Source organism: Suricata suricatta, chromosome 11 (genome assembly GCF_006229205.1).
Source record: "Suricata suricatta isolate VVHF042 chromosome 11, meerkat_22Aug2017_6uvM2_HiC, whole genome shotgun sequence".
NCBI lineage: Eukaryota > Metazoa > Chordata > Mammalia > Carnivora > Herpestidae > Suricata > Suricata suricatta.
The window spans coordinates 45,336,367-45,362,044 of NC_043710.1; the positions used below are offsets into that span (position 1 = coordinate 45,336,367).

General features: G+C 34.5%; 1 protein-coding gene and 1 long non-coding RNA gene across 3 annotated transcripts in view; one reads left to right on the forward strand and one right to left on the reverse strand.

Moving 5' to 3' along the window:
• The window catches only part of USP47 (ubiquitin specific peptidase 47), a 110,207-nt gene that overhangs the window by 47,017 nt on the left and 37,512 nt on the right, over window positions 1-25,678 (reverse strand). For both annotated transcript variants that reach the window (XM_029915793.1, XM_029915794.1), the window contains 7 exons: window positions 20,013-20,216; window positions 16,811-16,924; window positions 14,969-15,107; window positions 11,441-11,537; window positions 9,579-9,724; window positions 8,955-9,034; window positions 5,870-6,019 (listed from right to left, as the gene is read on the reverse strand). In XM_029915793.1, coding sequence (XP_029771653.1) covers window positions 5,870-6,019; window positions 8,955-9,034; window positions 9,579-9,724; window positions 11,441-11,537; window positions 14,969-15,107; window positions 16,811-16,924; window positions 20,013-20,216 — 930 coding nt within the window. The remainder of the gene's footprint in view (window positions 1-5,869; window positions 6,020-8,954; window positions 9,035-9,578; window positions 9,725-11,440; window positions 11,538-14,968; window positions 15,108-16,810; window positions 16,925-20,012; window positions 20,217-25,678) is intronic.
• Window positions 5,856-17,565, forward strand: LOC115272779. The gene is made up of 3 exons (XR_003900454.1): window positions 5,856-5,926; window positions 15,776-15,922; window positions 17,497-17,565. It is a non-coding gene; the product is annotated as an uncharacterized LOC115272779 (long non-coding RNA).

Consider the following 25,678-nt stretch of genomic DNA (forward strand, 5'->3'; position numbering starts at 1 on the left):
TTTCCTTTCTGTTTAGAGCATTTTTTAAAGCCATTTTTTAAGATCGGTCTACTGGTGGCAAATTCCCTTAGTGTTCCCTCATCCAAGATCTTCATTTCCCTTTCATTCCTGAAGAATATTCTCAGTGATTCTAAGATTTTAGTTGGCAGTGCTTTTCTTTCAACACTTGAAAACATGTGCCACTTTCTTCTGGTCTCCATAGCTTTTAATGACAAGTTGGCTTATGAGAAATCAGAGTGCTTGTACCCTGTAAGAAAAGGTACCTTTCTTGGTGTTTTCAAGGTATCGGTCTTTAGTTTCCAGAAGTTTGACTACAATTGGTCTTGATGTAGAGTGATTCTGACTTATCCTACTTGGAGTTTGCTTAGCTTTTCGGATCTACAGCTTTATGCCTTTTGCCAAATTTGAGAAATTTTCAGCCATTTTTTCTTCAAGTATTTTTCCAGCCCTGTCTTCTTTCTCCTCTCCTTCCAGGACTCCAATGACACAAATCTTAGTTCTTTTATTATAGTCCCATAGGTCCTGAAAACCTCTTTAAAAATGTTCTTTTCTCTCTGTTGTGTAGACTGGACAGTTTCTGTTGTTCTATCTTTAAGTTCACTGATTCTTTCTGCTGTCTCTTCCATTCTGCTCTAGAGCCTATCCATCAAGTTTTTCCCCTTTGGTATTGTATTTTTTTAGTTCTAAATTCCCCTTTCATTTTTCTTTACATCTGTTATTTCTTCCTTGAGACTTCCTATTTTTCTCATTTGTTTCAAATGGATTTGGGATCTCCCACTGAAGTATTTCTATAATGACTGTTTTAAAATATTAGTCATATAATTCTAACATCTGTCATTTTTGTGTTTTTATTTATTGATTGTCTCTCCTTTCATTCAAAGTAAGATTCTCCTGGTTCTTAGTATATAGAGTGATTTTTTTTTTTAATTGAAACCTAAAACATTTTGCGTTTTATGAGATTCTAGACCCTATTTGAATTTTCTGGTTTACTGGCTTCCTTTGACACTGCTCCAGTGAAAGAAAAGGTTTCTGCTTCATTACTGCCAGGTGGGAGAAGTCCAAGTTTCTCACTTGTCCTCTGCTGACACATGAGGTGGGGAGGGGCTCTTCATTACTGCTGAGCAAGGGTTGGGATTCTGACTCTCACTAGGCCTCTGCTGATATCATCTTGGCTGTGAGGGCAAGGAATGTCTCATTGTATCTCCCCTTACAGCCTCCTGACCCCATCATTGGGAAGGGGCAATTCTCCTTACGGTTCAAAGATGGCAAAAATCGTGACTCTTCACTAGGTCTCTTCTGACATCACTCCAGTAGGGACAGAAAGAAGTACCTCCTTACTACGAGGTGGGAGTGAAGGCAAGGCTCCCCATGTGTCTTGAATGACAGTGAACCAGGGTAACAAGAGAACAGTAGTGGGAAGGTTTGTTACCGCCCAGCAGGGATAAAACTCCTGCCTACCTACTCAGCCTTCTCTGGAAACTACTGAGGCAGAGGACTAGAAAGCCTAGTTACAACTTCATGAGAATATAAGCCTGGGCTCCTTAACTCAGCCTCGGCTGGCATGAGTTAAGATAGGGGACAGAGTCTTTTTGTAGTGTTTCGCTAGAAGAGAATGGTTACTGCCTAAAAGTTTTCTGCCTTGCTAGGTTGTCCCTTTCCTGGTCTTTTGGCTGGAGACAGCAGGCTTTTCAATCTGTGCCTGTTGATTTCCAGGTTGCCAGCTTCTTCGGTTCCGAGTTTGGGTTATATTAGGCGAAAAGAAAACCCAGGGAACTCACCCCATGTCATTCCTTGAGTCCTGAGGTCCCTAGTCTTTATGCCTTTTCTCCACCTTTCAGAGTCTTCTTATGTTTTATTTTATATATAATGTTCAAGACTTTCAGTTGTTTTAGCAGGAGGAATAGGGCAATTGTACATCTACTCCATCTTCCTGAAAGCAGAAGTCCCCACTTTTTAAACTGGTTCCCACTATGTCCAACCATACAAATTCCTAGAAAAATGAGGGTAGAGTCTGTGGAAAAGATTTTTCTTTATGTGATGCTTACATATTTGGACACATGTGGACCACTCCACAATCCAAATGAGTTATGTGGCTAAGCCAGACATTTAAGAATGCCCAAATCATCTGCTAATTCAGGGTAGAACCTATGATATAAACTTGTACTAAACACTTGAAATGCTTATGAATTTAACAATGATGCATTAAAAACTTTAAAATAATCATTAAACTATGTTTACTTAGGGAACGGAAGTCTTTCACATACTCCGGTCTTTCCAAAGACACCTAGAAACCCAATTTCAGGCTTTTGAAAAATTTTGTGATAATAAAGATATTTAAATGTACTTACCTAATAACAGAATAAAAGAAGTATACAAATAGAAAACGGATCTATAACAATGCCTACACAGAATAGGCAACTCAATAAATATGTTATATGACAAAAAGATATATATAAATATATAGTGTCTAGAATTTACCATTAAACAGAAAAGCTTCTCCCTAGTTAATGTCAAATTATATGAGGCTGTATCATTTTTGCTAGTTTGTGAAATAGGCTGTCAGTAAAAATTAATACTTCCAATTTTATGTATCAGTAGCATGTATTTAGGACTATCACATTATAATAATATATTCTCAAATGTGCTTAGCAATAGCAGATTCAAGGTTTCTTTGATTATGAAATTTAGAGAGATTTGTTTAGATCATTCTAATCAACGAAAAGTAAAGGTTCGTTACTCACAAATCACTAAGAACAAATTTTTTAAAGGTTAAAAAGGGAATTTTCAGCTAATATTAATTTTTCAGAATTAAGAAGATATGTAAAACAAGAGTAAATATATTTTGTAGTATTCACACTCCCCCTCAACATTCCAAGGACCTAAAAAGTAATGTAACAAAAGCTAGTCCTTAAATTGTCTTACTCCAATGCAGAGCTTTCCAAAATATGTTCCTCAGAATCCTAGTGTCTCTTAAATGTTAACAAATATCCCACAGTGAAAGAAAATAGTTAAGCACAGTTAAGTAAATTTCTCTACTATGGGAAACCTCAGGGCATTTAAAATAAAATATGTACTTTTAACCTCTCAAAGAGGATTACAATTAAACCTTTTCACCAAATTTAATCAAGGAAGCCTCCTAAACTTCTATTAAATCCTGTTGGAGATGGAGTGTTAAAAAGAACTCAATCTGAGAGATAAGAGAATGGCAAAAGAGCCATTAAACACTGATTCCCTGTTTGGCCAGGCAAAATGAACACCAGGAATGTAATAAATATCATAGCTATAATGACTAAAATGTAATTCAATAAAGAAAATATTATTAAAAGCTTTTTTTAAAGCTGCAGGCAATTCCTAGCATCCATTTAAAAAGTAGTCTGCTTAAAATCATGCTGAAAGATAACCATAAAAATTTATTATAAATGTCACAATGATAAATTAGCTAAGTGCTAATTCCATTCCTATTTTAATCTAAAATATTACTCTCAAGTTAATTTGTTTGAACACAGAGATAAAAGAACTCCAGAAATTGGATGTTTCAGATGAAGGTTAAAAAATAACTTTAATTTTTAATAGAACCTCACACTTAATTCTCTGAAATTAAGCATCATGTGTTAACCTCAATGTACACACCTATCTATTATACTGTGGCTCACTAAAAAAAATGTACGGTAAACAATATAGAACCGTCAATGTATGTGTATGTATGTACATGTGTTTATGTGTATGCATATATCCAAGAAGACAAAAATATGAGAGTTCATTAATAAAAGTAGGAAAATAAATTTTAAAAGAGTTCAATTCAAATTAAGCCAAATACATATAGTCTGGACGAAATTTAACTAGATTTTTAAAATCCACCTTTATACCTAATTCTTTTTAAAACACATAGAATTAACAAAATACATAATAGCAAGCAGTGATATAAAACTAATTTTAGATGGCTGTGTGATGCTTTCTGGGGCTTCAAAAGTGTAGGTGATAGGTTTTGAATTCAGAAAATAATGGGAATTTACTTACCTATAACTAATGTTCTCTGAAGGTAGTATCCTCCTTAGAACCCCTATCTTGGGTAGTTCACCTGCTTTAATTTCCCTAAAGAGATTCCAACAAAATCTAGCAAGTTTTAAGTTCCCTTCCGCAAGCCCTATTAGCGCATGTGTGTTATATAAATTGCTCACATAATTGCTTCATAGCTAGAACTTCCAATTCCCACTGAATCACCACCACCACTATCCATGTATCAACGGAGGATACTACCTTTGGAGAATTTCATTTAGAAATGTTTCTTTTCTCACTTCTCCAGAAGTATCCTCCAAATCACGCCATTGCTATGTCTATAACATACCTAAATGAGTGGTGGTAATTCAGCAGGTGAAAAAATATGACACAAAGATTTAACTAAACAATTATACTTGCTGAATACTAAAATATATGCCAACATAATAAAATAGCACCAGCTTTCTCAACATTCAATTAATATTAAAAAAACTAAACTGAACATTTATACGAAAAATCTTTCATAAAAAATACTTTCAAAACCAAAGCAGAAAAAATTGTCTTTATCACCTGAGACTACCAAACATTTCCCTAGTATATTTGCTAATGTGCCAATATTTAAAAATGATTAGGAACTAAGTGATTAAAAGACAAATAATAATTAATTTCTCAATATGCCACTTCTACCTTACACTTAAAAAAAAGGGGAAAACAAAACAAAAATGAAAAACAAAACAAAACCAGTCACTCACACCAAGGCCAACCTTCTGTACTTAGAATGGCAATTTACAAAGGGTATTATTAACAAAATTTTTCAAATCTACTCAGAAAAGGGGCTGAAACACAGTGGAGGAAATAAGATTTAATCTTGTACTATACAGAATAGGTCTTCTACTTTGGAGTCCCATGAACTGATTCCATAACTTCTTATAATTTCTTGATAGCCATATGAAAGTATGAGAAAAAAAGCAAAGGAAAATAACTGTCCTAGAGGCCAGAGGACCAAACCATATTTGAAGCACTATTTTAGAGGATAAAAGTACGGAGTAGCTTTAAAAACACTGATTTTTAGCTACGTTTAAATCACCATCACCTTGAAAACAACATAAATAAGGCCCAAAACAAAATGGCTCTGAAAGTCTCCGCTGGATCATAATAGATTCAGAATAAATGTATCTAGACATTCTAATTTTAAAAATCAGCCTAACTCCTTCCATGGCTCTCCTTTTGTGTAAGTAAATACAATAAAATGCAGTAATAAAATTATCAAAAAGTAATTAAGATATAAAGAGAAAGAAAGAAAATCTTAGATAATCTCCTAAGTGGTTTCTCAGCATATAAATAATTAAGCTAATTTTTAATCAATCAATTTACCTCTGATTCTTCAAATTACTATGCTTCTAAAATGTATGATTTTTAAATTAAAGGATAGAGATGTTTCCTTTAAAAAATGTGGCCTCTGTTTATCATAAAAACCAGAGGTTATTTTTCCAATTTTAAAAAATATATGGAAGTAGCCACACAAAACAAAAGTACTTTCTGATATACAAAAAGTGGTCACAAAACAGCATTTATAAAATAGACTGTTTATAGGGGCAAAGTATAAAGTGAAATAATCTAGTCATCTATCAGAAAGAATAAAATACTAAACCATGAGGCAGTACATTTACATTCACTTTCCCTTTTATACATGCACTATTAGGACTCACTGAAGGGTCAAAAATCTTCTAGATCTTGCTAGTTTAATTGCAGGAAGTACTAACAACCCAAGAAGGTGTATCTAGGATGATACTTACCTCACAATAGATTATACCACTGTGCTATTATGTATTCTGTGTATGGATACACAAGCAGTCAGCTGAAAGGTACACACCACACTAGCAAATGCTTGACTGGACCCATAAGGCCGGATGACCAATGGAATATCAAGGTAAGTGTCGATTCTCCAGCCCTCATAACCACATTCCAGACATCTCACGTAGTCCTTCAGCTTGCCTTGATATAGTTCATTTATAAGATCAGCCTAAAAATAAGAACATTAAAAAGTATTCCTTAAAAATCATTTTTAAAATACACAAAAACACAGCAGTACCTGCTTTTAAAAAGTAAGTTTTGAAAGATATTAATTCTTTATTGCTGAAGTTTTAGAAAGTTTTAAGATTTATCTAGAAGTCTAGGGACACCTGGGTGGTTCAGTCAGTTAAGCATTTGACTTCAGCTCAGGTCATGATCTCACAAGTCTGTGGGTTCAAGTCCTGGGTCAGGCTCTGTGCTAATAGCTCAGAGTCTGAAGCCTGCTTCAGATTCTGTGTCTCCATCTCTCTGCCCCTCCCTCATTCACACTCTGTCTCTTTCTCTTTCTTAAAAATAAACATTAAAAAAAATTTTTAAGATGTATTTAAAGGTCTTTAAAAATGAAGTTTTGACACAAATCAATTAAAAATCAATAAAAATAGATTAACACTAATGTAAGAATCAATGTACAAAAATTAACTAGTTCAATTCTCTTATCACTAAAAACTCCACTACTAAAATACGTTTTGTTGAAATCAGTTACCAATTTATCATACTATTAAGCCTCATATTATCTTTGCATTAGGGTGAGAATACATCTAACCTACCAATTTAGGCATGTTGATAATTACATAGCTAAATAACTAGCTATTTTTATGGCTTTATACATGCATGCCACCACTCTCACAAGAATATATTCTGATTTCTAAGTCGTCAAGGTGCAAATAAAACTTTTTAACTTTCAGTCCTATACATAAAACAATTTTAAGGGGAAACATTATAGTGCAATTTATTCTATACTGCTCTAAATGTATAGAATTTTTTTTTAATCTTAAACTCCATTTCCATTAAAATATCCTCATTTAAAAGAATGGATCTCTCACTAAGTCCCAAACTTAGCCAACTGGGGCTCTTCTGGCGCAAAAAAGGCAGTTAACCCTCTAAGTAAGGGCCCTCCATATGAATGTCTTGCCTTAAATTTCTTATATCAAAATTTGGGAACTCTGTAGGATTGCTTTGGCTGATCTTAATGGAACTGTTGGCCTGCAGAGGGACATAATAAAGGATGAGTAACTTCAGACCTATGAAGAAGAAAGAGCCCCTAATACCAAATACATAAAGTTACTAGAATACAATAGGACTAGGTAGAGAAACTACACCACTATGTAAACTTAAATTTTTTTCAATATCTCTTAAGTAAGAATGAAAAAGAAGGAAGGTGTATTACAGTTTACCTCGTTTAGAAATTTACATCTCTTCAAATGTCTAGGACTTACATAGCATTCAAATTAGGACCCATCATCATTGTTTATACTAATACCATTTATTTAATGAAGCCTTCTTTATTCATGTGCCCTAGTCATATTTTATCATGTCTTCTGCATCAGGAAGGGCATTTCTAAATGCCCGTGTTCTAAAATCAGTGTTTTTCAATCAGTTTTGATAACAACCCCCAGTAAGAAAATAACTTACATCACAATCCAGTATATCTAACGATAACAAAATTTGCACAAAATATTTATCCTTACTTTAGTGATACTGTTTTACTTTTCTACACTATTTCATTTTTTAAATATAATTTATTGTCAAATTGGTTTCCATTAAACACCCAGGGCTCGTCCCAACAAGTGCCCTCCTCAATGCCCATCACCCACTTTCCCATTTCCCCCACCCCCTATCCACCCTCAGTTTGTTCTCAGTATTTAAGAGTCTCTTACGGTTTGTCTCTCTCCCTCTCTGTAACTTTTTCTCCCATCCCCCATGTTTTTCTGTTATGTTTCTCTAGATCCACATATGAGTGAAAACATATGGTATGTGTCTTTCTCTGCCTGACTTATTTCACTTAGCATAATACCCTCCAGTTCCATCCACATTGTTGCAAATGGCCATATTTCATTCTTTCTCATTGCCAAGTATTATTCCATTGTGTATATAAACCACATCTTCTTGATCCATTTGTCTGTCTCCATATTCAGGCTCTTTCCATAATTTGGCTATTGTTGACAGTGCTGCTATGAACAATGAGTACATGTGACCCTATGCAGAAGCACTCCTGTATCCCTTCGGTAAATCCCTAGCAGTGCTATTGCTGGGTCATAGGGGAGTTCTATTTTTAATTTTTTGAGGAACCTCCACACTGTTTTCTAGAGCGGCTGCACCAGTTTACCTATATATACTATTCCACTTTTTTTAAACTGCTGATGTATATTAACTAAAATGATTTCATAACCCATGAAGGGATCACAACTTGCAGTTTGAAAAACTGTGGCCCAAGCCATCATAATAGTTTCAATCAGAGAGCAGACACTCCAGGCTATCTTCCAGATTCTTACCCCTTTTTTATCCTTGTGATCCCCAGTCATTAGAGCCAGCATAAACCCTCTTCTGTACTGAGTTTTGAGCCCCAACCACCCAGTTAACCTAATTCTTCATGCCACAGTGATATATCTAATTCTCTCCCCATCTCTAACACGTTCTTTTTCCATTGCAAGAAGAATAGAGTCAAGGTTAACAAGAATCCTAAACGTCAAAAGGATAACTCATTGGTCAAAACGAAAGTACTATCCAATGAATATACTTAATCTGCTAATAGATTATAATACATATAGTTTACTTAGTAAATATCTGAAAATACCACTCAAAAATCATCCCCAAAACACACACATACACACACACACGTATGTATATATTTTAGTTAAAAAGAGACCATGTCGATCACAGAACCCAACTTCCTTATTTTATAGATGAGGAAACTGAGATCTAAGGTGGTTTAATGAGGATCTCTCTGACTCAATTAATGGCCAAGAGAGAACCTTAGTGCTTTCAATTCCCCATTCAGGACTTTAACAACTGGACTAATCCCAAAGTTTTAAAACATTTCAACAGAATAAGTCTTGTATGAATGATTTATTATAAAACACTCCCCTCAACCCAAGATGAATTACCTGCTCTGTTTGTTTCCATTTCTGTTCCAAAGCATCAAACATGACTCTGCACAGTTCTTGTACATCATGCTGCTGCCAAGCTATTTTAAGATAAAATTTAATTAAAAACAGCAATATATTTAGGATAACAAAATATTAATTTGCTGTTTAAAAGCAAATTGTCAAAAACATGGAAAAATCTACACAAAATAATCCTAAATTTAAAAAAGAATACAAAGTGTGCATTACAATAATGAAAAGGTAATCACAAGGAAAAAAATCAAGAGATCTTAGTATTTTTTAAATAACACATGTTTTATGGTGCTATGATATTTGCTATTTTTGTTACTTTCCACCATAGCATTAAGAACTATCTTATGAACAACCTAGGAAAACAAACTTTAAAAGTTTTAGTTTAAGTATGTAAAAGTAGAGTTTAAGCAAACTTACTTTACAAGAAAATTTTTATCAAAAATTTACCCTGAGAACTTAAATTTTACAAATGAGTTATTTCTAAATCCCAGCAAAAAGCAATGAAAAGGTTTATGGTGAAGTTAATTAATTGTTAAGATGTATTATTTATAATATTGTCTACCAGAATTCCTTTAATATTAGAAATACTTATCATTACAAGAGAATTAGTACCCTCACTACTATCCCATCCAAAGCTCCTTGTAACATCTGTGGTTTCAATTGCTCTCTTTTTGCTGGTTTGTAACAAAACAAAAAGCCTTTGAAGTTGATATGGGATACTTGTCACTGGATCTTCTTCAGATTCTTCAAATTCCCATCTATTGAGATAAAATATTTGAAAATTATTTATAAAATATTTTTATATACTTAAAGCGTCATTAATGATAACATCACATAAGACCTTTGAATGTTAACTGAAGCTATTATTATCCAACAAAATAGTAGCCTAACTCATAAATTCAGAAGAAATTTAGACTTTAACAAAAAGAAGGCCTAAGAAGGCAACACAAATGAAACGCAAAGCTCATCTAAAAGCAACCAGAGAACTTGAATCTGATCAAGACTCTTGTTCTAATTATTAATTCATACAGGGAATAGAACAATATTAAATGACACTATGGCATTCAACTAGCAAAATCCAAATTGTGGAAAACTACAGGACAAATGACATCAGTCTTCCACATATATACATATTCAAGAAACTGTTAAGGAGAAAAACTATGGAAGGGGATTAAAAAAGATTAAGAATGTTATAAGTCAGTTTTACTGTATAGCTCTTGTTTGGATCCCGATTTAAACAGATTGTTTAAAAAAATTATGAGGCAATCAGGAAAACCTTAGCACTAATGTAAGAGATAATTTACAGATGATATGATGGGGATGTGCTTCCAAATAATCAGACAGGGGAATATTAGATAAAAAAGGCTGGTTATGAGTTGATAATATCCGAAGCTGGATGAGTACAGAGGGATTCATTACAATGTCCGTCTTCACAAGTAAACTCAGGTGATGAGCTTACATATAACTGTAATGGTAATATAGTGTTTGTTGTCTGAGCAACACAATCAATATGAAAAGTTTCAAGAATAGTTTAAATACATATTTGCAGTAATTTCAATGATATTATATAAGAGTAGCACAAAAAAAGGGAAAATCAGTTAATTTGCACTTTAAAATGTGTTAAAAAAATAAGTTGTGTACAACGTAAAGAAAATATAAAAGAACATACTAAATGTATTATAGTAAAATGCTCATGAAAATAGCTGTCTGACTTTTAGAGTTTAAACATGGATTTTCTTCCATAGAGCATTTAAAAATACCTAGTGTATATACAGTCTTTTATGAACATACACACACACACACACACACACACCACACACACACATTATATTTTAAAAACAAAGTTTGTAACTTTAAAAAGATAACTTTGTTTCTTAAACTGAGAAGTGAAATGAAAGGAGAATATGGTTTGCATATTCTGATTACCTCAAAAAGCAGTTAACATTTCTTTATTAAGATGTTAGCTAGGGGCACCTGGGTGGCTCAGTCTGTTAAGCGTCTGACTCTTGATTTCAGCTCAGGTCATGATCTCACAGTTCATGGGATTGAGTACTGGGTCAGGCTCTGCACTGACAGCTGCATGGGATTCTCTCTCCTTCTCTCTCTACCCCTCCCCTGCTTGCCCTCTCTCTCACTTTCTCTCAAAATAAATAAATAAATAAACTTAAAAAAAAAGATATTAAAGCTATAAGTGAAGAAAGCTTAATTAAATAAAGTAATTTATCCCAAATGTAAATTTTATTCATTTTATCCTTTGCTACTCTATGCACTTCTGGTTCTCTCTCTGCACAGATTTTTCATATGCCAATCTCTCAAAACATCTTTTTCTTAGGTATTATTCATGTGTGTCTTTATGAAGTGAGAAACTCCCCCAAATTTTACAATTAAGTATAAGAAGGTAAATTGGATTTTATTAGTTCAAACCTATACTTTCTTTCTGAAATCAATTTTATAAAATCTTTTTGAATACTCACTTATACAACGCATTCCTAAACTCAGGAGTCATAAAAAGAGTCTGCAGAAGGCTATTCAGGTAGCAAGTCATGGCTTGGTTTACTAACCCCACATACCCTTTAAGAAGAAAACACAGATATATGTAAGTCAGCATCTATATTAAAAATAACAAAAAGAAAGCTTAATAAGAATTGAGTGAACAGTGAAAAATGAGAGGTTAAGGTTACTCAGTCGGAAATTATTTTAATTTTTTCAATAGCACATGACTTTTTTTCTAAAATGTGCTCTATATAAACCTTATTTCTCAGAAAAAGTGAGGCTATCTTGTTCAATGTCCAGAGATATGCATGGATATTATTTAGCATTTAATAACATTTAAAAAGGAACACTTCAATGTAGGTATGTTTAAGTGACATAAAAATAATCTTTGTTCCCAATTTACTTTAACTATCACATACCCACAACAGGAAAACTGAACCGAACCACCTATCTCTTGCTATCAGGCCCTATAAACAAATTCGTGCCAAGAATTAATAACATAGGAGATAAATTCATTATACAAAAACTCAGAGTGACTTCCTCTATTTTAACAAGCCCATGAAGTATGAGAGTCTATACATCAGCACACTCTGCAAAGAGTGACTATAAAGTAAAAAGAGAAGTCAGAAGTAGGGAAGAATAGAGAGAGGAAGAGGGGAAGGGAGAAGGTGAAGAAGGAGAAGCATACAGGAACTTAAAATTTAAGTGAATGATTAGAATTATTCAACTTTATATATCTGATTGGACATTACTACCACTGTTGAGAACATTTTTGGAATGTCCCTTGAAGTAGACATCAGGCCCAGTTTATGAGATACACATAAACAACAACAACAACAACAAAATCAGTCTCATCATTTTAGTTTACCTCATTATTTGAGCAGAATGTGGTAAACACTTTGCTGAATAATTAAGCTTATTTACTCTCATTTAATACTAAAGAGTGTTTCAAAAAGAAAACAACTTCAGTTTTTCTCAGTAGATGCTGAAGGTGTTCACTGAAGCCTTTCAAAATATTTTCAGCTTTCCAAGTATCAAAATGCCTTGAGAAATGGTAGGCTTTGTGGGTAACTATACTGCCAAAAGTGATGGAAGAAGAACAAGCAAATATGCATGCTAAGTCTTGGTCAGTTGTGGAAAAGAGGAATAGATTCCACATTATCTGTATGGTTCTAAGAAAGTAAAGTAAAGTAGCTACCTACTTTTCACTTTGGACTAAGGGTCAAGTTTTGATTTCTAATGTCTTTCATATTTAAGAATAATACTGTGTTTATATATTCTATTCTACACTGTTATAGAATTATAAACTGCTTCAATTCCTAACCACCCCTCCCCACCTGAGTTGTTCTCATAGCCCGCTGTCTTTAATCCATATCAGAGCTTTCAGCACAGCATCCGGTAATGACCTATTTACTTATATGTCTTCCCTGTCAGACTGTGAGGGGAGGGGTCAAGTCTGATTTCTCTCTTTATCCTACTACTTCGCACAGCAGCAGGTGAACTTAAGGTGAACAGCAGGGGAAAGTGTATATGACTTACAAATAACACAAATCTGTAGGATATGTGGCCTGATTATGCATAATGAAGTATTATTTCATTCTTAGTTCATATAAACAGATTCTTCCCCACAAACAACAGTGCTTTGGCCAGGAGACGAGACTGTTCTACCTTTTCTCAGCTGAGGCTGCCTGGATTTGCCCTACTTTTCCATCTCCTTCCCTCAATCCCTCAACAGTGAGGATGAATACATATACCTATAGACCAATCAGGTATCATTTATATGTGGTCTTGTTTCCCTCCCCTGGGCTTAAAAAAAGGATGGTAGAAGAGGGTTTAATGGAAGGAAGGAGTAACAGCACTTAATTACTGCCATCGCTCTTCATTTTGTTATTAGCAATAAAAATCATAGAGAAAAACCTATGGTCATTGTACTTGATTTAGCACCATATTTTGCAAAGAATGAACAGTGTCTCACATAAAGGTACTATTTTCCAAAACTATGAAGATTTCAGTGATACTAATAAAAGTGCTATTGAATAACAGAAATCTTGTCATCAAGCACTGTCTAAATCAATAAACTTCATATGACAACTATTATCATGTGGGTCCTATATCTGAAATAGCTGTGAATCAATACCCTAAGTGTGAGCTAGTAAGGAAGAAGATGAAAACATGCCATTCTATAAGGGGCACATGCAGATAAAAATCCTGAACAGAACCACAGGTAACAAAGTAGGCATCAAATAGGTCAAATGAAGTAGAATGTAACAGGCCAACTCCTGGAGCTGATAAAATAAAAGAATTGTTAAAGAAACCAGCCAAGGACAGTTATTTAGGATTCAGATAATGGAAACACCCTAGTTACAAAGTTTTTAATTGCCTGCAAGTCCTCATTAGCCTTCAATCCACTCCTTGTCCCTTAATGTTCATACACACAAAACCCCACCCTTCCCCCCCCACCTCCTGTCAACAGTGGACGTCTATGGGAAAGTTGGTAGACAGGGGAGACAGGCAAGAATATTTCAAATCTCCAACCAAACCTCTTGCATTATGGAGAAATGTGCTCCTAGAGTCCTGAGTCAAAACCATGACAGCATCTCCCAATAAAAACATTTGGTACATGGCACCAAGATTTACAATAATTTAAGGAAAATGAAAATTCAATAACAAAATTATTTTTATGCTATGTATTTGCATATATTTAAAATCATCTCTGTTTTGAAGTTCTAAGAGTAAAAGTTCTGATGCCACACCTAGCATTACCAGCTGTGCAATCAAAGGCTTCTTAGAAGCCCAGTTTCCATTTCTTTTAACATAAATGATACTATCTATTGCAAAGGTTTGTTGTAAGATAAAATGTTACGTAAAAGTACCCAGGTTATATTTAAGCAATTAACCAATCTTCTATATAAAGGAATAAACCTTTATATACATAATTTCACTGCTCAATAAATAGAAAAAAATAAGAAAATTCAAAAATCTAGGTATAGTAATGTTCAAAAGAGTTAACAGGAATTTTTAAATTTCATGATTAATTTCAAACATATGATTTGATTAAACTAAAAAGTGCCACAGTAAGTCTAATAAAATAAGCCTGGCCCATCTGCTTCAAAATGGAAGTATCCCCCACAGTCTATTCTGATCCAAAAAGATGTAATGGAAACATTCCTTTCCAAAGAAAGTCACCTTCAGAAATTTAAGATAAAATTCAAAATAGAAAATTATCAAAAAGAAAAGTCTTCCTTCAAAATACAATATTCAAGATTTTTTTACTTTATTCCTAATTGGTGGCAGTAACAATATAGTAAAACTAACATGGAGTTGAGAGAAAGGGAAACCATATTATGGCTCTAATTTTCTCTCTGCTACCTAGTAATCTTGCTTTGGGTCTCAGTACTCGAATCCATAAAATGAGGGGATTAGGCTTGAGATCTTCAAGATTACTCTGGGTCTAACACAGTATGATTTTATGAAAATACAACCACAACAATAATAAAAAAAAATCTTACCAGTTTCTGATTTATTCAAGATAGATGAATAGGAGTAGTTTTGGCTGACATAATCACTGGTAGAGCCCACAGAACCTTCTCTTGGAAGTGGACCTATAAATCGGTCATGGACACTATCATCTCCGGCACTGGAATCCTCCTAAAATGCAGCAAAACCACTATTTACTGGATGGCATATGTTGCTGAAACAATGAGAAAAAACAACAACAAGCATACTAACTGCTGAGGCAATGAAAAAAACATGAGGCCTTTCAGTTACGACCAAGACATTCAAAGGAATGTACACCCTCAGCATTTCCTACAGGAAGGCTCCAAAAGATTCCCAATGTAAAACACTTTGGAGAGATGCTCATGTCTCCTTTTCAAAGTTCTTACTTTTGCAATTTTCCATAATTGTTTTTCAAATTTTGTTTATGAGAGGAGAAAGTTCCATTGTGAACTCTTTTGATGACAAGAGTCTATCATTCATTTTTACTTCGTCCTTGCCAAGTCGGCCTGGCAGGGAGGGCATACTTTAAAAGGGTTGGATGAAACTTCCTATTAATGTGAAAGACGTCAAAAAGGATTCAGGGATATAAAATTAGCATAAGCAATTAAGACAGAGCTGAAGAGTAATTACTATGCATTTTAAAACATGAATTCCCAAATTGTGTATCTAGAGTACCCTAAATTAATAGCTACTTTATATTTCAAAGTCATTCAGACAAATCCAAATCTCATGATGTCATAAAAATAAATGATGGGATCAAGCATATTTTAGCATTGCTTCGGTATGGATGCTGTGTTTAACTACTGTCTACTGTCCAGACAGGTATTCTAATTCATAAGAGACTTCTACATGAAAAGCATCAAATAGAAGAATTTTTCTTCAGTTAAGTTTCATCGAAGAGAAGAGCTCTGAAAAGTCCACAAACTCCATTATGCCTTACTTTCCTGAGTCTGTAAAACAGCAAGGTAAATCAGACCAGGTTTTCTCAATCTTTTTTAGGAATGCCCCCCCCCCCCCGCCCCCGCCTCTGCTTGGGGAACCTGGGTGGCTCAATCAGTTAAGCTTCCGGCTTCAGCTCAGGTCATGATCTCATGGTTCGTGGGTTCGAGCCCTGCGTCGGGCTCTGTGTTGACAGCTCAGAGCCTGGAGCCTGCTTCGGATTCTGTGTCTCCCTCTCTCTCTGACTCTCCCCTGCTCATGCTGTCTCTGTCTCTCAAAAATAAATAAAAAACATTAAAAAAAAAAAAAAAAAGGGAATGCCCCTCAAATTAGGAGTTACTGGATTACACGATCTCTACAGCCACTGGATCAGACAGAAAAGCCTACTGAAATACGAATTGAGGCAAATACTAAAAGAACAGAAATAAAGCACATAACTCAAAACTCGCTATTCCAAAAAGAAAGTGGGAGGGTGGGAGCAAAAGGTCAGAGTAGAGAATTCTGTGAGGCTGTCCCTAGCCCAAAATACAGAAAAAAATCTAGGCATAACTGCCAAGGACTTACAGCAACCACGCAAATATTTAGCCAAAAAAAAAAAGGACACTGAAACACAGCAGAAGATCTCTGCGGTATTCTAACTTCTCCTAGGTCCGCCCCATCTCTGCCATGGCGGTAGCTTTGAACGGCAACCTCTGCTCCCAGCACAGCAACAAACTACACACACACACACAGTGCTCTGGACACCCTCTGCTACCGTGTCAGCATACACACTTACAACATGCCAGCATAAAACAGATAAATAACTTGTTATGTATAAATTACAAATCCTATCTCTTCTTCCTCCTTTGGAATTCTGTCTCTCAACAGTGACAGTCCACAAAAATTATGAATATGCGGCTTTCTAAATAGTTTACCAGCAGTATTTGAGGCTGTTCACCATCTTTATCTGTCAATTGCAGAAAGTTCTTCTTTCCTGGCTCAAAATTAGCATCAAGAAGAGACTTGTCACTGGTATGATCCAGTGGAGCCTATGGACATAAAATAAAATATCCCAGATTATAAGAACCATTAATTATAATAAAATAAAATAAGTAATATGTAAATGAACACATATCTACAATCCTTGTGCTCAAACACTATTTTTTTAAATGAAGATTCTGGTAAATTGTTAATCTAGACTTGGAATTAACTCATTTACTCATATATTAGGATGACTAATCCCAGTGACAGTACATATACTGACAGGTATCACAGATGTTCACATTTCCCAACATCTAAAAAAACTGGAGAGAAAAAAGGTAAAGATAAGAAGTAATGTTAAGTATTGTGCAAAAAAAAATAATTAGAAACATCTGTGCTTCTATGTTCTCTAAAACGTCTGCAATATAGTGTGTAACTAATTTTCATGAAGACTAGCTAAAGATAATTTTATATAACTAATAACTGTAAAAACTTGTTTTGATATATGAATATGAGAATTCCCAGGTAAGCAACATACTAAGCAATCTAACCAAAATAATTATGTAATATACTAAAATGGGCACTTTCAGAAAGACTCCTTAAGGAACAACCTGTCCTAGTAAATGATAACCTGTTTTAGGTTCACTGCCAGGATCCAGAGGATTCCCGAAGGATGGAAGTGATCACTCTTAAAAATTAAACACCTAAGACAAGTAATCTTTACTAGCTCTTTTTTCTGATAGGGCAATTTCATTCTGACACACTCTGGGTGGTGGATGAGAGACGGAGCTCTGTGTGCTCTTAAGTACCTATGGCAGGGACTCACCCACACCTTAGTCCATTCTTGAGAAAAATAAGAGAGGACATGAACACCTCGTTCTTTTAGAACTATTTCGTTATACTAAGAGATGTTTTTAACGTTTCCAAGACGTGAGGAATGCCACCTTAGAAAAACTTATCTTATAGAAATGCCTTTTTTAGGAACTTCTATTACATAAAAGTATAAGGATTAAGGATAAAAATACAAAGACCTAACTATAAAAGATGCTGCCACTTGCTATTTGTGTAACTCTGAGCAAGTCACCTCCATTTCCCCGTGACTCAGCTTCTTTACCTATAATATGAGGCTGTAATAGCACCTACCTCATAGAGTGCACTGTAAGGACTAATGAGATTATATGCATGGAGCCTCATACCAGAATAACACTAAGCACATAGTAAGTTCACAATAAATGTTAAGTAAATAAAATAACAAATATGATCTCTCTTAACTGGCTCACATACAGAAATCCATGAGAAAAAGGGACATAGGACATCGGAAGCTAAGAGAAGCAACATGGAAGGAAGCAAAGGCATGTTTGCGTCCTTTACATTCTCTGATAAAGGATCAGAGAATATCGCTGGAATACATAGGAAGTTTTACCTCAACAAATGTGCCTGTGTGTATGAGGTGGTGACTAGCTAAGTGGGTTTGGTTTTCCGAGAAGTATACACACACAGGTGAAAGAGTATACTTTCAGAAATGTACAGTAAGCAAATAAAAATACAGAGGTCAAGTACTTGAAGTCAGTCATAGCTACACAAAGAGAAGAAGTAGGTAATTCTGACAGAGAGCAATTTAAACATAGTCTAGAGGTTAATTTAACACACATTTTTGGAGTGCCTAGGGAGGCTATGTATGGAAGATGCAAAATTAATACTATGAGGTCCCAGTCACTAAAACACATACATTGTACCATATGGAGAGACACAAATGAATAATAACTATAATAAAAAGAAGGTTCTGATAAGTGGTATAGCAGAAGAGAAAGTACACTTAGGGGACAAAGAGAAATATTACTTTAAAGGTGGCATGAGGAAACATCACGTAAGGTTTCTTAAAAATAAAAGATAAAAAGGACGAGGGGAGACCTACATGACAGTATAGAAAAATCCTTTAAAAAGAGGCAACATTAGAAGTTACATGGTGACATAACATGGAGTATTCAGAGTTTCAGATTAAATATTATTTCTGTTTGTATATCTTGTTGGACTACTGATCTTACTAATTTCAGAGGGAAAAGGTTGGTAATTTAAAACATTAGTTCTATATTTTAAAAATGCAAATAGATTATGGAATAGAAAGCAAAATACCATGGATTTTAGGGGCAAATCAAACAGTATCAAACATCTTTGATTCATTTATAGACCCAATTAAAACTCTGCCCTCCAAACATCACAGAAATAATAGTTTTGATTCCATTTCCCATCAGAGGTATTTTTCTAGAGAACTTAAGAATAGCAATGACACAGGACAGAAAGAGGTAATATAAGCAAAAACATGGAGATGGAAAAGCATGGAAATTTGTGTTAAGAAAGCCAATTAGTCCAGTATCTGAGAGTTATGTTTACAAAGTCTTAAAGAACCCACTTGTAGCTTGTCTACAAGCTTGCTGGCTTAGGGAATCTGATTTTTAATTGGTGAGCAGTTACAACATTTCCAATATTATTCTAATGGTAGAGATGAGATCCAACTCAATGGTCTCTCCCATGCAAAGTGATCAATGCCTCCTCTCTGCACTCAGAACAAACTTACAATAGATTACTTCAAACACGTTAGTGTAATAATTTGCCAATACATCTATTTCTACAACAGGACAGTGAGATCTCTGAAGCAAAAGTCATGGTAACACCAACCTTCTTGATCAGGTGCCTACCGCTGTATATGGTACGTAATCTCTGTTAACATGGATGTATATCCTTCCTTTCCTTTTCTATACACATTTCTCTCTTCTTTTCCAAAAATTATATTATAAAATACACATGATTCCATATCCTCTTTTTTCACTTAAAAAGATGAATATTATGCCATGCAGTAAATGTTGGAAAATTTTCTATAGTTGATACAATAGTCCTCTTACATGAATGAATTAAAAAGCTGATGTCATTATGCAAACTTTAGGAGAAGCAAATGCTAAATCCAGAATGAAGGCAAAGGGATTAAGAGGAATCCAATCATTGAGCTGCACATAGGCTCTTAAATTATTTATTATAGTTTTGCTTTTGATATTAAAAAAAGGTTCAGGATTTAATATACTCACTAATAACAATAACAATAATAATGAGTACAGTATTATTAGGAGCTTAAGACAATATGCTTTAAGTATAGATTTTTACCATATCAGCAGTATTGACTCCATTTCCCCACACTAAATCAAAGCTTCCATTTATGTAGCCTACTTTGTTGGCCACATCTTCAAAGAGCTTCCTGAGTGGAGTAGAAGCTGGCAAATTTAAAGTGATCCGTTCATTCACGGTCTTTGAATTAGTAGTATCTTGTATTATACATAAAACTCTAGGTTCTTCAGCAGCATTTTCTATCTGAAATTAAAACAAACAAACACTGTTTATCTCTAAAGAAAAGCAAAACAATTATAATTAGCCATACTTTCTATGATTAAATGTAAACATATCCCACAAAATATTATTTTCTCTAAGCTAGTATTACTGTTTTGTCTGAAATAGACTGTAATGGATATGTCAAACATATAAAGCACTGTGTGTGTTTGTTTTGGAAAAACTAAGAATCAACACTCATTCTTGTGGATATTTGCTTTTGCCTTTTTAAGGCTGTACATCAATGGTCAGCAAGTTGCAAAGACAGAATACTTGAGCAATTTTCATTTCAAAGTAATAAAATCTGATCCTTAAAAATGTGTCACTACCATGCTAGCACAGTCGAATCTAGCATTTCTGGGATTCCTGAAGGAACAGAAGGGAACTGTTTAGAAATAAATGAAGACTGTCTAAAATAGCAAAATCCCTAACTATGGGACACAGGCGACCAGGCCTCCTGATCTTTATGTTACTACACCTGTAGACTACTTGTCCAAAAGGCCCATTTATAAGTGTGTTGGGAACTGACCAAGCTTATCTAACCAGATCAGCCAGCAGAGCCAGGTAAAGAAAAGCAAGGGGGAAAAACTCTGTGCTAAGGGCTAGCTCAGAGCCTGGAGCCTGCTTCGGATCTGTGTCTCCCTCTCTCTCTGTCCCTCCCCTGTTCACACTGTGTCTCTCTCTGTCTCTCAAAAATAAATAAATGTTAAAAAAAAATTTAAAAAAAAAAAGTTTTCAAAGGAGACTTTCTCTGAGAAGCTCTGCCCCGCCCCCCCAACCAAAGCAGTTGAAGGACACTGCTTTTCTTTTTCACTTTCCACAGGCATAGTAGGCTGCATCAGATACTTTAGTGCAAGTTCTTTCCCTCCTTCTCCTATAATGCCAAACTCAGTGAATGACACCATCATCTACCAGCTGCTGAAACTAGAGTTCTGAGCATCTTCCTCATCTCTTCCCTCTTCTTCATCTCACATAATCACCCAAATTCCATCAATTCTACCTTGAGTATCTCTTGAGCCATCCCCCTTTCTCTTTATTCCTGTCTGCAGCAATCAAAATCTTATACTAAGATTATGGTAATAGCTTCATGAGAGGTTTAACTTTTTCTAATCTTATCTTCCTTCAATCCAGAATAGTATTTTAACATGCAAATCTGATTATGCAAATCTCTTGCTTCCCCTCAAAATCAAGTGCAGCAGTCATTTAACTGGGGTAAGTCTCACCATCCCCATAATAGGCTTTACAGAAATATGAACTGTACAAGCTGGTTATGTATACAATAATTTATTTGTTTCCTTCTCTTTTACAACAATATCAACTCCAACCTTTTGTGGCTTCTATACTACCCATTTTTAAACAATAATTATTACCATTGAATAGTATTGAAAGACAGGATAGCCACAGGTTTATCTGTTTGTTTGGTGGAGCAACACATTATAATTTGTTTCTGCTACATACAATTTTGGGTTTGCAAGAGACTATTTAAATTAAGATTAATCCAAGTAGTTTAGAACAGAAACAAATTTCTATAAAGGAAGTATAATATTTAAAATAGATTGGTTAGCACAATATTCAGTCAAAATGTTTAATTATAAATAATAATCCATTTAAAAATGAAAAGGAAAATACATTTCTATAAAATAAATAGGGTAACAAAAAAGAGCGTTAGTAATACATTTCTCAGAAAGAGGGGAAAAAAGCCTTCCTTACAAACTTAAGGTGTTACATTAACACATATAATGATTGCGTCACACCTTTTGAAACCAAACTGAGGAACATAAAGTGGGCCTTTTAAAACTCTAGTTTACAGTAAAAGAATGAACAATTCAAAATAACTTTCAAATAGAAAAGATCCACTTTCATAGTTTCAAACAATGGACCTCAGAAGTAGATTCAAGTTTTCTAGGTAAACCTCAGATAGGGTCCAAGGAAGATGACCAAGAATCCAGAAATCCAGAGTGCTAGGGTAGCAGTCTAGGCAAGACTGAGGACACAGCAACATCATATGGCCAGAGGCTAGCTGTTCCTGCTTCTTCTCCTAAATGTGTGAGCATAAGGCACAGGCACTCCCTTTCCACTCAAAAATATGGGGAAATTACCCCCAAAGGAATCTCATCTGACTAATATACTACAGTAAACACAAAACTTAATCTCATGTGTACCTTTTATTCTTTTTAATGGCAATGGCTTTCTTTTCTGTGAACTGTATAAAAAGAACTTTTCTCCTTTTTTTTTTTAAGTAGGAAGAGTATAAAGGAAAAAGTAGAAATAATCTTTAACCCCATAATACAGAGATACTATTAACATTTTGGAGTGTAGCCTTCCAAATATTTTGCCCACATACACACATATACATGCACAAACACATACACTGGGTTAGAATATATATACTGTTTCTTAATTTCTTTCTTTACTTATAAATGTATCATGTAATCTTCCTGTGTCAAACTTTTTCTAACTTACCATTTTTAACAGTTGATAGTATCTTATTATATGGATTAATAATAATTTGTTCTATCAGTTCTATTTTACTGACTCTTAGGCTAGACTATTACTAATTATTTAGTAATAATTTCATGATGAACATCTACATAAAACTGTGTACTTTTCTATTTCCTTAAAATTCCTATAAGCAGAATTTCTGGGCTAATTACATCTAATTCAATTCTAGAATAAGTGAAACAAACAAAAAGCTCTACTATTCTTTAAGGCTCTATTCTTTAGCCAGTTATAAATCTTATTACTTCAGATTCTACCTTCTGGCCCTTTGTTTCTAATTTAATCTAATATACCCACAGATTACATGTAAACTTTACATAACACTATTGCCAACACTAATCACTCCGCATACAGACCCCCAATCTGAGACCTGTTAAGAAAAAAAATCATTTCTCAATTCTCAGATATCATCAATAAAGGTGTAACAACTTTACAACAGTTTTTTAAGAAAAGAAAAAAAAATACACTCTACAATGTTATATTAAACATGCAGATTTCCAGAACATTTAAATATAAAAAGGTGTATCTTGAAATTAGGAAAATGGGGTAGCTACCATTCTTCTTTTCTTTGGAGCTCTGCCCCTAATTGATCCCATTTACACCCAAAGGAAAAAGCAGTATCACCTTGAGGCAAATGAAAAATGACTAAAGATTCTTTGCCACTCATTATCTTTTTCCTTTTCTGGACTGGCCTTGTGACCAGCTAGGACCAACAGAATGTGACAGAAGTGCAGGACCTTAAACAAATCAGCAGCTTCCACTTTTGCACCGCTTGGAACATTCCCTCTTATGAGTTAAAAACAAAAAAACTCCACTTACCCTGGCACCACCATGCTAGTCCTGACAATCCACAGAGAGAACCCGTGCTCACATTAGAGGAGCACTGTGGTACCGAATAACTGAGAAAAGCCTTCTTGGGCATGCCATCCAAAGCCAGACGCCAGCTCAATGCAGCCAAGTAATGATCCCAGATAATGCTATATGGAGCAGAGAAACTGACCAGTTGAGCCTCTGCCCAAATCCCATCCCACCAAATTGTCAACAAACAAACTAGTTGTTGTTTTGAGCCACTAAGTCTTGGAATAGGCCAGTCTACAGCATTAGATACCGAAAATACACTTAAACACACTGAAGCACAGCAAGCACTAGATAGATGGAAAGGATGTGGTGATGGTGGTATTGGTGGTAGCAGGGAGGGCTCTAAATCCAACCTTAAGGTCAGGCATCTGAGGATACATTATAATTTAGGAAAGAGAGCACAAATTTTAAGTTAAAAGAGTTTTATGACGAATAAGAGAAAACAAGTGCAAAGTTTTAGAAAAGCCTAAAGCATGTTCCACTTGGGAAAATATTTCATGTCTTAGGTGAGCTATGAGAGGAGCACAAAACTCTACATAGAAAATCTAGTCAGTTAGAAAAAAGGCACAAAGTATAACATTAAAACTACTTATTTTAGGAACAATTCATAGCAGTATTACATGAGTTGAGAATCAGGGGAAAGTCCATAGCCGTTACATTACCACTGTGCATGCTAACACAGTGTTGGGTCTGTGCCTGTCTGCTCACTGCAGAAACAAAGCTGGATTTCCTAACATATGCTAAAGAAAGAATTCTTGAAAAAACAAAGTAAAAAAAAAAAAAAAAAAAACAACTTTAAACCACATTCTTATTTACAAAAGATAAAATACCAGGATAAAAACACTGAAAACATATTTTCTTCCAAAGATAAGCTTGTTGCTAGGGACATCCTGCAGAGGTCGACACGAGATAGTTTTGTCTGAGGATCTCAGAGCCTGCCTGACAGCATGTTCACTTCTTAAATGACGTCATCTCCTTTTCCTGGCATTCCTAACAGTTCTAAGTTCAAAGTTGAGTTCTCTGAAATTAACACCATAATTTTTGTTCCATTAAAAAACACTTCCTCGGCCTTTCTTATTTAAAAAGCAAGGTGTATAATTGATGGCATATATTTAGAATGTATTAGCATGTAGAAAACAACTTAATATCAAATAATTTCAAAACTTCCAAGATGCAGATTTTTTTAAAGAAAAAAATTAATATAAAGAATTTTAAAACATTACAAACGAACCTCTTCACCTCTAAATTTAACAGTCAACCCATTTTTCTCTCAAGACTCTCTTCAAAATTATTACAAAGAATAATATTATGGCTGCCAAAGTACAAAAAGTCCGTTCTACCTACTTCTTGGTATAAGGGCTGCCATGAACTAAGAAATTAGGCTTTAGCACATCTACAGTTAATACTGCCATAAATTAAAAGAGAGAACTGAGGGAGCGAATATTTTTGTTGGTTGAAATTTATTAAATTTATCAGCCTCATTCAGATATGCAGTAATAATTACTGAGGCAATAATGGAGGGCCCTAACTTACATTAAAGAAATTATTTTTAAGATGCTCCATCTATTCTATTCTACTATCTTCCCCCATCTCAATCCCCCACCCCCCCACCTAACAAACTCCAATGTTATATGATCTTTTTCTAAATGGTCTCTTGCCACAGATCATTTGGAGATTAAAGGAAGCACTTCGAAGAAAAAAGCATTACAGCTAAAGGATCCAGGGAAAATGGTGCATTAAGTAAAGGTTAGAATGGTATGCTACATCACAGCAAAGTTTAGGTTTATAATGCGTTCAGTCCGTTAGGAAGGTTTTATTTACTCAAGTAAGAGATCTGGGTTTTGACTCTGTAAGTTATTAAATGATTCAATCCCAGCACTATTAATATTTCAAAAAATGAAATATATATGTATAAAAAACAGATAACAGTCATACCTGAAAGTCAAAACAAAGGTTTGTTTTTAGGTTTTCCTCTTTACTCATATGTTTAAAAAAAAAGGACTATCTAGATGCATATTCATTTAAAGTGACTTTTTTCTTATTAAAACCAGGTAGAAATAAAATAAGCCAAACAAACATAAAACTTAAGA